Source organism: Haliotis rufescens, unplaced genomic scaffold (genome assembly GCF_023055435.1).
Source record: "Haliotis rufescens isolate VD_foot unplaced genomic scaffold, xgHalRufe1.0.p SCAF_5, whole genome shotgun sequence".
Classification (NCBI taxonomy): Eukaryota; Metazoa; Mollusca; class Gastropoda; order Lepetellida; family Haliotidae; genus Haliotis; species Haliotis rufescens.
The window spans coordinates 9,832,766-9,847,809 of NW_025964223.1; the positions used below are offsets into that span (position 1 = coordinate 9,832,766).

At 41.1% G+C, this 15,044-nt stretch overlaps 1 protein-coding gene across 1 annotated transcript; it reads right to left on the bottom strand.

Annotated features, from left to right (window-relative positions):
* Positions 1-2,730: 2,730 nt before the first annotated feature.
* LOC124150654 (glucose dehydrogenase [FAD, quinone]-like) lies at positions 2,731-12,945 on the bottom strand. The gene is made up of 11 exons (XM_048384212.1): positions 12,805-12,945; positions 12,180-12,388; positions 10,686-10,875; positions 10,002-10,130; positions 9,561-9,682; positions 8,631-8,798; positions 7,746-7,896; positions 6,993-7,135; positions 5,895-6,066; positions 4,463-4,685; positions 2,731-4,000 (listed from the first exon to the last, which is right to left on the bottom strand). Exons 1-11 carry the CDS (start codon positions 12,938-12,940, stop codon positions 3,871-3,873), a joined length of 1,773 nt encoding a protein of 590 aa, XP_048240169.1. The 5' UTR covers positions 12,941-12,945; the 3' UTR covers positions 2,731-3,870.
* Between the last annotated feature and the right edge of the window lie 2,099 nt (positions 12,946-15,044).

Here is a 15,044-nt window from a genome sequence, read left to right on the forward strand (position 1 = left end):
CAATTGTCTTCTTCTTCTTCTTCTGTTATATTGTTTGAAGACAAAAACTCACTATAGCTCAGTGGTTACACTACAAGCGGTTAATGTTCGCATTTCTTTCTGACGATGCACACATTCCTTGATAATGATACATCTTCAGTCAACTTCAGTGAACGCATAATCTGAATAGTTTTAGCCAGGGCTGCAGTAAAACAATTACCAGTCAGACATTTTGTTCCCTACTCTTGAGACTTGCAGTGGGTACCCGGGTAGTAGATTTGGATTCGTCCCAGCCCTATTGTTGATGCCACATTTGGTGTTGATTGTCGCCTACAGTCCTTTCAACTTCATTTAAAGGTACACTTGGACCCCCTGAGAATTAAAGACTGACCACTGCAGCCATTTGGAAGGAAATGTGTATTTACATGTGCATTTGCCATGTATCAAATACATACATTTTGCTACGTCTTTTATAGTTTATTGACATTGTCTTATGTATACATGTTTAGATCAATAAGTGTTGCTAGTAACATAAATCTGTTCATCAATCAGTTAAATTCACAGACATGTGGGGGCCCTACATATGACACGTGTTTACTCGTACAAGTGAACTCATTTCACCAATCGCCTAATATATCACGGGGTGTCATCAGACACGCACAACCGCTCGGCTGTAACTGCTAATCCCTTCAGCCCGTGTTGGAGGCTCAGCTCAATCTCCGGCTCAAATCACTCTAGCGTGACTTGGGCCTAGGAGATTACTCAACAGACAGACAGACAGGTATGTTTTTGTCTCACTCGTAGATCAACGAGTGGCTTGGCCGGGCCCATGTGCGAAATACGCTGCAGTCGGAGAGCGCACGTAAAATCTCCAATATAAGTAAGTAAGTAAGAATACACTTACAATATATCAAGAGAAGTATAAACATAAAATTCTACAACCAGTCGCTGGATTACTTACGAGAGACAATATGTCCTTAAAATAAACAGTAACACACAGCGATAAGATACATACGTTTTAACCTCAATGATATAAAATGGAACGTCGCTTTGTTAAAATGTTATGGCAAGATTAGGCCACGCAAGAAATAAAATCTACGTTTGATAAAATCTGTGTCAACTTTTCACTATAAGAGTAATTATTAAAATTAGTAAAATTTAAGACTGCAGCGATTAAGGAGATCAGCCCACACAGCTGATAAAGGGCAGATAAGTAAAACCTGGATCTCGTCTTCCACCTGGTCTGTACAATTAAAGCAACATCTCTCTTCTGGTGGTATGTTTGTGTAACGTCCGGTCTCTATCTTTAAATGCGCCACTTCGCATCTGAATTTAGAGGGCACGCCAGAAACTTATGATTGTGGGTTCGAATCCCGGTTCGCCCCAATTATGTTTCTAGGTTTGTCAGCACCATACCCGTGCTCGTGGGTTTCACCGAAGTGGTAAACGTCTGAGACCTGCATCACTTCGGGTTTTCCTCCCACATTAAGCTGACACGCCGTGACATAACTGGAATAATTTTTAAAAAGCGGCGTTAAGCCCAACTCACTCACTCACTCACTGAATTAAGAGAGATTTGAACCGAGGCTGAGATCACACCCCGAAGCTGAGCTCAGAGCACTCCTCCATCAAGGGCTGTGAAATCACTCATTTCAAATGTCCATTGTTGATTGTATTAATTGTTGCTATTACTATTTCATTAACAATATTATATGTATCTTTAGATGTATTTTGCTGTGCTATATGTTAAGTACTTTCGTTTTCTCTGACATCCTGAGCCCCCCAATACATGCGGTCAGGAATTCGAGGGTCCGTAACGCAACACATATATCCACTCTTTACAAACTGACGACACAACACTGGCTTTACATCACACTGACAATAACTTATTTTTTCCTTCACAATATGAACAAGCTTACTTCAAAAGTTTTTAGTTACTGAAATAAATTTACGTGTTTCTATATTTTTTTAAATTTTGCTCATTGCCATCTCATAAGGAAGAGTACACATCCGTTATTAGAGTGAGTGAGTGAGTATGGTTTTATGCCGCTTTTAACAACATTCCAGCTACATCACGGCGGGGAACACCAGAAATGGGCTTCACACATTGTACTCATGTCGGGAATCGAACCCGGGTCTTCGGCGTGACGAGCGAACGCTTAAACCACTAGGCTATCCGACCGCCTCTCCGTTATTAGAAGATTTGGCCAACGCCCAATAGTGTTTATTCATAAAACTGGGAGACCAAAGGTCTAAAGTACATTTAATACAGTTTTTTTGAGTTCAGCATACATATTAAGTAAGACACGATATCCATTGTCTACAGTGAATATTCATCAAATCTTCAATAAAACTGACACTACCCCTACATGGACGTTCTCTCACACACACGCACGCAAGCAAGCACGCACGTACGCACGCACGCACGCACACACACACACACACACACACACTCCACACGGCCCCATATACTACCCTAACCATCGCTCACACACATCTTGTCACTCTACAACGCAGTAGAGACCGCCTCCGTGGTCTAATGGTAGAGCGTCCGCCCGGAGAGCGGAAGGTCCGGGGTTCGATCCCAAACCCGCCGCATACCAAAAGACGTTCAAAGATGGTACTTGTTGTTACCCTGTCTTGCGCTCGGCATTAAGGGGCTAAAACAAGGACTGGTCGGCTCGGAGTCAGTAAACTGTGTCTGAGTGGGGTATTCATGTTAAACTGCGGCATGGTATCTCAGTGTGCTAGCACTATAAATCGGCATCAGTCCTGACTAGTACAATCAGCCACACACACACATACACGTGCATGCACGTCGCTATATAAGTGCAATAATCTTGGACGCGACGTTAAACCCCATTTCAGCTCACCTCACCACGCCGTAGACACACTCACTCCCTCACACCAACCTTCTGGCACTTCCCCCAACACCCAGTCCCACACACATACACCAGAAACATACATACAAAGTCGATACATGTATATACATGATATACATAGCTAAAATACCAGCCATATAACTAGTACTTGTCGCGAACATGTGAATAATTTCGCGATAACATTTGCCTATATTAGTAGGTAATGCCTGCGTTTATACACGGCTATTTAAACGTCTACTTGATTGTTTTCAGATAAGGTCAGTGAAGTTAATCGGAATACACTGATGTCTGAACAGTTAGTAGCTAAGACACAGGACAGTCTGTTAAGAAGTTCCGTCTTCCGGGGTAGTACAAGCATCGCATGTCGAGCATCTAAAGGCCTGACCGGCCTTGTGATGAACCACATCTAAATTAAGTACGTTTCTCTTATGTCTGGACACAGTTCTCTGTAGATATTTCACTGCCATTCTTGTATGAAGCTCTGTACATTCGGAGTTCTTGCCATGTCCCATCATTCCATCAGTCTTGAAACCACAATTGGTTGTCTGTAACGGATCATCTTTCTTTAAGAAGCGATCGATTTGTTGAATATTAAGCATTCATAAAATCCCCATTTCACGCGCGTTTGGATGCAAGGGAGATAACTTTTGATACCCAAGATTTTCTTCACCATTTGAACCACTTTAAAACCACAGGGGTTTAGCGCCGTCAATGCCAAAGCGGAAGCAACTAAAATTTGCTCGTTTAGCAGTAACAATTCTGATTTCACCGAGCACATTTAGTCATGAGGAATCTCCGCTAGGAAACAGTGGAGTCTGTTGTTCAATTCCGACTGTATCATAGGCATGTGTTTCTGAATCAGTATCAAACCACCGACATGCCGAAATACTGGTGCTTCACTTTATTGATTTACATCCTCTTGTCATCTTCAGGGCCCATGTGTGGTGACCTACCCACTGAATACTTCCCGGTATTTACCGGTACCCATATTATGAACCGGGTGTGTCGTCTACACATCTGATCTGATCATGTCAGCCGCCTTCTCTGCAATCATGATGGTCGGGGCGTATGTGTTTCCGGACACAGAGCTTGGCATGACGGATGCGTCCACAACTCGCAGTCCAGAAATTCCCTTTACTCTGAAGAAGGACAAAACTATTAGTTACCATTGAAAAGTTCACAATTATGTTTACAAAGTTGTTTCTCTTACCCAAGGACCCGCTTCATTCTTACCCTTGGTCTCCTCGAAGGTTTCACCAAAGTGATACCGCCTATGACCAGAGCCTTCGTGGGTTCAGATACTCCCAATTATATTTCTTAGTTGCCAGTACCTCGGGCTTCCCTCCGAAATTACGCCGTGATACACCATGAGTGAGTGAGTGAGTGAGTATGTTTTACGCCGCTTTTAGCAATATTCCAGTAATATCACAGCGGGGGACACCAGAAATGGGCTTCACATACTGCGATCCGAGATGAGTTACTCCCCTTTGTATTACGTCACGGCACTGAATGTTTGCACGTGTCCGCGGCGAGCTGAAATTAACAAGTGCGTCGATGAACAAAAACAAAATAAACAACAGATATATAAACACTGAACTTGCCTCAAGTTAGGATCCAGCACTGTAGTGGGGTCACTTGGACTCCCCATCCTGCACGTGCCTGTGGCATGGTTGCCTGTCGTCGCTAGTGCCCGGACGTAACACTCCCAGTATGCATCAGTGTCGTACTGCATCGTGGTGCATGTCGGGAAGGGTGTGTCATCAAGCTTGGCTCCTATTTCCTTGTATGCGTTTGTCTGATGAAGTTCCTGGTTCAGTCGAATTCCTTAAGAATTATACAATATTTCAACTGAATACCCAGTCTATACAGCGCTACATATATACTCTAATTTTGTGTGAGAGTGTGTTTGTTGTTTACCGCCACACTGCGCAATATTCAAGCAACATGTACTAGTATATAGCGGCGGTCTTTAAATATTCGAGGATGTTCCAGGCAATCCAGTGGTTGACATCATGAACATCGGTCATGCATCAACCAAGCCATTGATTATCAAGTCCCGTTAGTCGCACTTCTTATCGATATCTAGATCGTCATTGGGCGTAATTATTTTATTGCTGTAGATATAGATTCCAAAGAAACTACAATCCACGGAATATCGTTTTTGGATGCTGAAGTATTGGAATGATTCTAAGTTAGTATGAATCTTCATGTTTTGAAATGTAGATATAGGTCCAGTGTCCAGGGTTTCACGCCGCGCTGAACAGTATATGACGGCTTGCATCTCATTGTGGGAGGAAAGCCCGAAATGACGCAGGTATCTGACGTTTACAACTTTGGTTAAACTCATGAGGACGGGTAAAGTGCTGACAACCTAGAAACATATTCGAGGCAAACCGGGATTCGAACCACGATCATAGGTTTCTGCCGTTCCCAAGGAACGCAACTCTGCACAGCGAGTTGCGGCGTCTTAGACGACTGGTCCACCCGTGCTCCCTTGGAGTATTGGAACAAATGATGGACAGGGACAACTGTACATAATGTACATTACTAAAAAGCAATTCATTGCTGTGTTTAAGGATTCGTTTTAAAATCAGTGCGTGGCTTCAAGGTTATCGCTTGACGTAAATTATTACAGTAAACTACGGTTATAACGAACTCAAAGGGACTACTAATTTTAGTTCGTTATAACCGTAGTTCGTTATAAGTACATATACAGCATGACTACAGCAAGTAGTCGGGACCAAAAAGTAAGTTCGCTATATCCGTCAGTTCGTTATAAGCGTGTTCGTTATAACCGTAGTTTACTGTACCTAATACATATTCTGATAGTCTGGAAATGCATTCCTCTTTACGATTTGGAGATTGATTGAAACCTTTTAGACTGTCCCATTCAACACAATGAATGGACATTTCTCTACTTTTACATCACTTTTTGTCCAAGTCCTGCTAGCATCGTTGATCTCCCATGTTTGCTTCAGCACTGAACAGATTACGTATACACGTGGACATTAGACACATGCCATTGATAGTCACCTCTGACCAGAGTCTTGACATCATCAGGGTGAGACAGGTAGTTGGGGTCGATGACAGGATACTCGAAGGGGTTGGTGCTTCTCAGACGGATTGACCCCCTGCTCTTGGGCCGGATGAGAGTTGGAAGTGTGATGAAACCCTCCACTGATGTCCAGTTATAATGTTCAACAATCTGGAGAGAAGATATGAGATGAACAGGGTATATGAAAAATGACACCGTTCGCATGTAAACAACCGAATAAATCTGTTTCTGGTAAATGCTGAGTAGGTGAATGAGTAGGTGGGGAGATGGGTGAATGGATGAGTGGGTGCGTGGGTGCGTGGGTGCGTTGGTGCGTGGGTGCGTTAATGAGTTTGTAAGTTAATGAGTGACCGAAATTTGCACCTTGAAATCCATATTTTTTTTAACCCAGATGTCTAGTTCGTTACGCGATTTTGATTGGTCTGTGCATAGACTCGTTAGTCCAGCCAAAATGTAATATCGGAATTCCAGCCTAGTCCGGCAAGGGTTTGAACTGGACTTTTACAGTCAGTTAACTCCCTTTGGAAGATGGAGGTGATACAGCAGAGCGTTAGCTGTTGGCAGAATGTTTTTATGATTATGTAAATCGTTTTGTCAGTTATTTCTTTAACAGAACGGGTGGTCAGGCTTGGAGGGTTGGTTAATCAGTGGTGTGGTTACATTGCTTGAATTGAGACCGCCTCCGTGGTCTAGTGGTAGAAAGTCCGCCCGGAGAGCGGAAATTCGGGGGTTCGATCCCCAGCCACGTCATATCATAAGACGCAAAAAGATGGTACTTGTTGTTACCCTGCCTGGTGCTTGGCATTAAGAGGATAAACCAAGGACTGGTCGGTGGTCTCGGAATCAGTATATTGTGTCTGAGTGGGGTATTCAGGTTAAACTGCGCCATGGTATCTCAGTGGGCTAGCAGTATAAAATTGGCATTAGTCCAGACTTGTCAAGCAGCCACACACACATTCGTGCTTGCACGTCGCTATATAGGTGCAATAATCTTGGACGTGACGTTAAAACCCACGTCACCTGATTTATGATTGCAAAGTTAAATAACAAACAAACATTGGACACTGAATTCGTACTTTACGGTCAATGTTCAACGCCTGTGATATTGATCTGCTCATGGAAAAGGATATGTATAGCAGTTGAACATCAGGACTTGGCTCATCGGATTTCGTTTTAACAAACGCTGTTGTTTCCGAACCAGCTGCAGATGCCAGATAACCTTAAAGAGAACAAGACAAACCATCATCAAAAGTACGAGGGTGCCATGTAAGCATCACACTAGGCATTAATACGAAATAAAAAGGTTGTTGGTGTTTTGTTTTCTTGATCTGGAAACACTGAGCAGACACAGGGTTCGTCCTACTGAAACATCTCCTCGAAAATAAGTTATGTGTTGTAAGCAAGGAAACATGTATTTGGACACGAAAAAATAACTGATAGCATTTATTGACCTCAAATTCCTCTGAACTCGTTGCTCAAGTTCGTGTGTAACCTCTATATATATCATCCTGATTTGTGCAATATGTAGAACCACGAATGACAACTTTTGTAGTGAGTGAGTATGGTTTTACGCCGCATTTAGCAATAATCCAGCAATATCACACCAAGGACACCAGAAATGGATAACAACCTTTGAATGTGAATATTACCTTGTGTTAAAATAGAGCATGAACAGTCTTTTTTTCAATAATGTAAATCAAACTTATTGCGATTGTGAAATTAATGTGATATTGTCGCTTGATCGCATTGTTACTGTGACTTATTTTTATCTGGATACACTGCAACTTAACAACAGAAATTAACATGTTGATACACAGTTAGAGACTGACCTGATCTCAGTGTCATATACTCGGCCAATGCACTTAGTGATTCAATTTTCCTTTCAGTGAGAGATATTGGATACTTGATTGTCGATTCCATGGGTAAAACCATGTGATCCTTTAGCCTGTCACCCACAGGGAGATCAACGAGGACCTGTATCTGAAAATTATAGTGAAAACATACTTTCAGTTTCGATACGTAATAACAAAAAAAGAATTTGAAAAACCTGGAGACAAATAACTGTTACCTAAACATTTATTAGAAAAAAAACATTTTACAATGAAGTCCACTCATAACCCTGTATGGAGATATATCGTAAGCTCTCCAACATCCAAAGTGTCTTACATAGCATGTCCTGAATTGTCTCTGTTGATCTTTATTCCATGTATTGAAGTGCATATGTGATATCTGTCTCAAAAACAGACCCGTATATTTTTAAGGTACTTTTTAGCTGAAATATGCTCTGTTGGGCCACTCATTAAATACGTATTAATGTTGAACTGGGGGCACGGGTGGCCCAGTCGTCTAAGGCGCCGCAATTCGCTATGCAGAGTTGCGTCCCTTGGGTACGCCAGAAACCTATGACTGTGGGTTCGAATCCCGGTTTCCCCCGATTATGTTTCTAGGTTTGTCAGCACCATACCCGTGCTCGTGGGTTTCACCGAAGTGGTAAACGCCTGAGACCTGCATCACTTCGGGCGTTCCTCCCACATTAAGCTGACACACCGTGATATAACTAGAATACTGTTAAAAGCGGCGTTAACTCACTCACTCACTAATGTTGAACTACACACATACATGAGTAATCGAAGTTATATTCATCATTCACTCACAAAGGGTAACGATACCCTTTCGTCTTTCGACATCATGGTACCAAATATTCCTATTCTTACCTTCATTTCCTCCAAGTGTTTCTTTGGCCCGATCCCAGACAGCATCAGCAACTGTGGCGACCCTACCGCACCAGCTGACAGGATTACCTCCCTTGAGGCTCGCACTCTGTACAGGCGGCCATCTTTAACATACTCGACGCCAACTGCTTTCTTCTGGTTTATCATTACCTGATTTAGTACAAGAAATATTGAGTACGGTTTTCAAGATCTGTTCCGGAAATGAGCTATACCGTCATATTCTGTCCAAGTCACAGTCATTGCGATGGAAACTCAAAAATATTGTTTTCAAAAATCCCAAACTATCACAAAACACCAGTTTACCACTGGACATATCTAGTGCCACGTTTGGTGAAGAAATACTGGACGGTTTTCAATATCTGCTCCATAAACGATTTTCAGACTAAGTCAAAGTCGTTGCCATGGAAATTCGATTTTTTGGGTGCAAAAATCCGAAACTATCAAAAGGCACTGGCTCACCACTAGACCTATCTATGTACCAAGTGTGGTTAAGATATCTTATGTAGTTTTTAAGCTCTGCTCCTAAAACGAAACGCGACGGACGGAGAGCACCCATTCCTATATCCCTCTTCCACTTCGTAGCGGGGGATAATATAACGCATATCACAGTAGTCTAATTATGCGCATCGATGCAGAACTGATTCCCTTAGGTGTGTCCGTAATCTAATTTTGAATTCTAGATTTGCCCTGATAATTGTTCTCGGTCCGTGATTTTAGAACCTGTGGTCATGGGGTACAGTGTAGAGGTAAACGGCTCAGTCCCGTATCAGTTCGAGTTGTCAACTATATCAAACTGACAGGCCATGATATACTGCTGACAGCGGTGTTAAACAAATCTCATTAATCTGAGGTTGAAGACATACGAACAATAAAATAATAATTTACATCTCAGGTGTAACGATAGGATCTTACCTTCGTGACGTGACTGTTGGCCAGGACGTGCAGGTTGGGTCTGTCTATCACTGGCCACAGGAACGCCTTGGATGTGCTCATACGTTCTCCGTTCTTGATTGTTGTTTGTACCCTGCTAAATCCTTAAATAATTGCAAATAATAGAATAGTCACCATGAGGCTTACCAATGCAGTAAGGCTGAGATGGTGTAGGGGTCGAAATTGGGGACGGGTTGGGGGTGATGGTGAGGGTTGGAAATGGTGGAGGGTGTGTGTGTGTGTGTAGGCGTGGAGTGGGGTGGTGGTGGGCGGTTGATAGATTATATTGAATTTTTAGATACAGTATTTGTTGGTCGTGTACGTCGTGGACAGATCAAACTATACACACGGATTGAGATTCATCAGTGTACGTATTATATGAAAGAACAGGATTTCATGAATACTTGAGAAAGTATCGAGTACCTTCTTGGTTTTCGCCATTAAAGTCTGTTTCATTGTAGCCAATCTCAGCCCCAGCCCTGATGATATGGTCAGAGACGGGTATGGAATAGACCCCAGTCACAGTCAGTGGACCTCCATTGCCATGGTAGTCTAGCGGCAAATAGAAAATGAGAAGGTTATATTTCTGAACAGTGTACCAAGTTAGGTCATGATGATGAGTTATGCAGTGTGAACTTTGTCATTAATATGAGGAACAAGATGAGGAACCTTTTCAATCGTGACAAGTCAGTAGAATGTCATGACGGGAGTAACTAAACCATGACATCTGATCTATCTCCTTCAATTCCGAACTTTCACATCTGATTTCTGTATTTCCTAAACGAATGTTAACTGGTATTGATTGAGGAATTGTAATGACCACGCCTAGGTGTGAATATTTTAAACCCTGTCATTTCTAAGTCCTACGCCATTTACATCTGAAAGGGTTAACTATCAAGGGAACATTTGTGTATTGTGTGTTTTAAAAACAATTAGGAACAGACACACGAATCCGTATGAGAAGGGGCTGATTAGTTCCAGACTCCAGGCATGCTTCACTGGAGGTTTTGTCAGATGCTGGTATTGAAATGGAGTAGACTATTTTATTGAGAATGTCGAGATCCAAGCTTAACAAGCGACATCTATAAAATCGAGCGCTAGTGGTACCTGATTTTGACAAGTTTTCTATTTTGATATCCTCCGACTTTTTGAAATATGGAAGAACGTCGTTGTAGCTCCATCCTTCACAGCCACTGGATGCCCAACCATTGTAGTCATGGCGATGACCCCTGACATAGATCATGTAGTTCAATTGGCTGGTTCCTCCAATGACTCGACCACGTGGCCAAATCGCCCTCTGATCGAAGAAATCAAAATGCAGCATATTTGTGACATGATGAGTGCATCGTGTAATTAGCATTTACAGAATGTATTGTTTTGTTGTGTCAATTTACAACCGCCCTCAGCAATAGTCCACTTGTAGGACGTCGGACTGTCAATAATCGAGCCTCGACCGGACAATATATGATTGATATTATGAGCAACGGTATACCGTAAACCAGGCGTTATACATTATGACACACAAACAACCAAGTCAACGATCCTGAACACACTATCCTTTAGTCGCCTCTCCCGACAAGCATAGGTGCCTGGGGCATATATTTTGAAAGAAGACTCAAGTCGCCCGGAAAACTGAAACGATGTTTACTTGTTCGGATCAAAACAATCACTGACAATCAACGGCATTACTATGATGACATCATCATAACACTCACACAACCATACCAAACTTCGTTAACATTGCGTTCTATTTATAGAAATACTTCCGGGTTCAGAGTTACCTCCCTTACATCATTCCTCCCTCTCAGATACAATCATACATACTAAGAAATTAGACATTAGACAATTAAGCATAAAACAGGTGAATGTGAAATTCAACAGACAATTGCCAGAGACATTTCAATCGGATTCGCCAGCCCCAAAGTGGCAGAGTGACTATCATGTTTACACTGACTGTATTTCAAGTGAAAATGCCTTTAGTGGCATGTTTGACAATATGTAATTGCAATTAATTATAAATAGTGTTGTATTTGTAATTTTACTTACACTTACATCACTGTCTGTTTTGTCTCTAGGGGATTAGCCAAACACAATCTTGAATGGGGTCTTTTCTATAACCTTATTACAGAACCGGGATTCCAACCGAATTTGTTTTAGATATATAGCCTTAACGTTATGAATGAAATATCTGTGTTCTACAGTTTGTTGTCTATTTATCTTAAATTGAATAATCCATTCCTTTACTTTGCATTTATTTATCTTCAAAATCTATTTCGACCATCTATAAACTGGCATAACCGATGCTCCATAACACAAACACCGAATCATACAATCACAAAATTCTTTTCACACCTCGTTACCAATTCAGCTATGAGTTTCAGCTTCTTTATTCTTTCAAATCAACGTTTCGGTAGAGATGCTAGGTTCATGCAGTGAAAGAATGACGAAACTGCAATCAAGAAGTCTTCATTTAATCTAAGCCACAGAAGGATGCAGCATCCCTATTTTAGGGGTCCTAATAAAGAGCATGGTATCTATTATTCCCTTGATTCCCTCAGGTTGGTATGTGTGTGAGTACACCCTACAAGCAATTATTGGTACCTGTTCTGTAAGGCCTTTCAGTGACTGTTCCTGAGGCTCAGTTGTGTATGACCAGTCGAATATCCCCTGTTGGTTTAGCGGCGCCATCATAGGGATGTCCAGCGTCTTCTGGTTCCGGTCATCGCCACCAGCCTCGATCAGCAGGACAGTCACATGACCATCTTCGGACAGACGGGACGCCAGAACAGACCCGGCGGATCCTGCTCCTACTTGAATACATATTGCGTCGTACACAAAGTGAGTTGAAATGTGTACTTGCAATTACATTTGGCAACTAGAAATAATGGATTCGCGGTAAAAAAGTATAATGATTGGTTAGTGATAAGAGCAGGAACTTGAACAATCATTGAACAATCTATTTGGTGTGTTACACCCAAAAAGCAATATATCAGCCCTGTAAATAATCTGGAATGGCTTAGAAAACATGTCTGGTTGTTATTTTCTGCAACGTGCCGATCCAACTTAGTCTCCTTGCACGATGAACAATAGAGGGTTCGGCACTTTTACAAAAGCGGATCCCCTCTAGGGTGGACAATGTACAGTATTACAGTGTTTGATAAATTATTCATGTACTTCCTAGTCGGACATTTCCTGTTTCCTCTCACTGTATTCGTGTCCTCATTACCTATGATGTAGTCATACGTTGTGTTCAGTTCGGGTGAGAGAATATTGGTGTTAGGAACCGGCAAGACATAAAAGTTTATTCCAACGGCAATGACAGCAATCAGAAGGATGAACACTGTGGAAGTCACTGACGGCATTGTTGTCATCTTGGAAAACAACACAGAATGAATCCATTAGTTCGATCAGTTTATTGTATTTTGTTTCATGGCAATCATACGAATTTTTATATCAACTCAACAGACGGTTTGTGAGCAAAATACTGCACGAACGAAATTCGTTCTCTGACAGGGGGCACGGGTAACCCAGAAAATTATGATTAGGGGTTCGTATCCCGGTTCGCCCCGATTCTAGATTTGTCAGCACCACACCCGTGCTCGTAGGTTTCAGCGAAGTGGTAAACGCCTGAGACCTGCATCACTTCGGGCTTTCCTCCCACATTAAGTTGACACGCCCCGATATAACCGTAATACTGTTAAAAGCGGCGTTAAATCCACCACACTCACTCACTCATTCTCTGACAGGCATGCCATATCGTAGTTCCATGTTTGGTTGATAGTACTTGGTAGTTCACAAACACACGTGTATGGTAGATAAAAAACAAGGATATTCGTGCCTTGTTCCTTTTACTTTGAGCACAAATATATCTACAATTTTTATTTTACACTGTTGGTGTAGTGAAACGTAGGCGGATTACACCCTGGTATACTATTGATGTATGGATCAATCTCAAAGTGGTACTATTGTTGAATTACTCAAGTCAAACTGTGGTATTAGTGTACAATCGAATCACGTCACACTGTTTTACTGTTGTTAGACAGTGGAGTACTATTGTTGAATTCATCAAATCACACGTGTGTAATTGCTGGACAAAGTCTCACTCTGCTATTATTGTTGAATTTATCAAGTCAAACCGTGGAACTACTGTTGAATAAATAAAGTCGCAGTGGTGCTGTAGTTCAATTAATCAAACCACACTTTACTATTATTGTTGAATAAATCATGTCACACTGTGGTACTATTGTTGAATAATATAGCCACACTTTACTATTATTGTTGAAGGAATCATGTCACTCTGTGGTACTATTGTTGAATAATAAAGCCACACTTTACTATTATTGTTGAATAAATCATGTCACACTGTGGTATTATTGTTGAATAATATAGCCACACTTTACTATTATTGTTGAATAAATCATGTCACACTGTGGTACTGTTGTTGAATATTATAGCCACACTTTACTATTTTTGTTGAATAAATCATGTCACACTGTGGTACTATTGTTGAATAATATAGCCACACTTTACTATTATTGTTGAATAAATCATGTCACACTGTGGTACTATTGTTGAATAATAAAGCCACACTTTACTATTATTGTTGAATAAATCATGTCACACTGTGGTACTATTGTTGAATAATAAAGTCACACTGCAATATTATTGTTGAATAGATCAAGTCACATAGTGGTAGTACACGTGAATATATCAAGTAACACTGTGGTACTATTGTTGAATTTATCAACGCACACTTTATTAGTATCAATGACTAAATCAAGTCACACAGAGGTACTGTTGTTGAATTAAACTGTCAAACTGTGGTATTATTGTTGAATATATTAAGTCACACTTAGAATTATTTCGAACTAATCGAATTACACAGAGGTACTATTGTTGAGTAAAGTCACACTCTGGTATGGGTGTTGCATTAATCAAGTCAAACTGTAGTACTATTGTTGAATAAATAAAGCCAAACTGAAGCATTGTTGTTGATGTATATATATATTGAATATACAGTTATTGTATACTTCTTTGACAACCATGTCTTTTAAGACCATCTTACACACACACACACACACACACACACATTATCAATACATCCTTGTCAGACCCATGATCAATTTCGCAAGCTGTCATACCCGCAGTCAAACAGTTTCCCTTTCTTTACCATTGCAATATCGGTGATGCTGAACACGTCAATGCATACAAGACGATTCAAGTTGGCTTTTTTTAAAATGCCATAAAAACTGTTAATATTGTATACAGGCAAGCGGCAAGACATTAAGCCGAAAGTCCTACAAACATAATTGCTTTTTGAAGATGGTCTCTGATGTAAACCATTTTGGGGGTGTATTGCTATCTTGGCTCATTACTTTTGAAACACTGATGGGGTATTCCAGCTTCACGTAACATAAACGTAAAAGGATAATTGTAACTCTACATCTACCTCTCTCATATTGTACA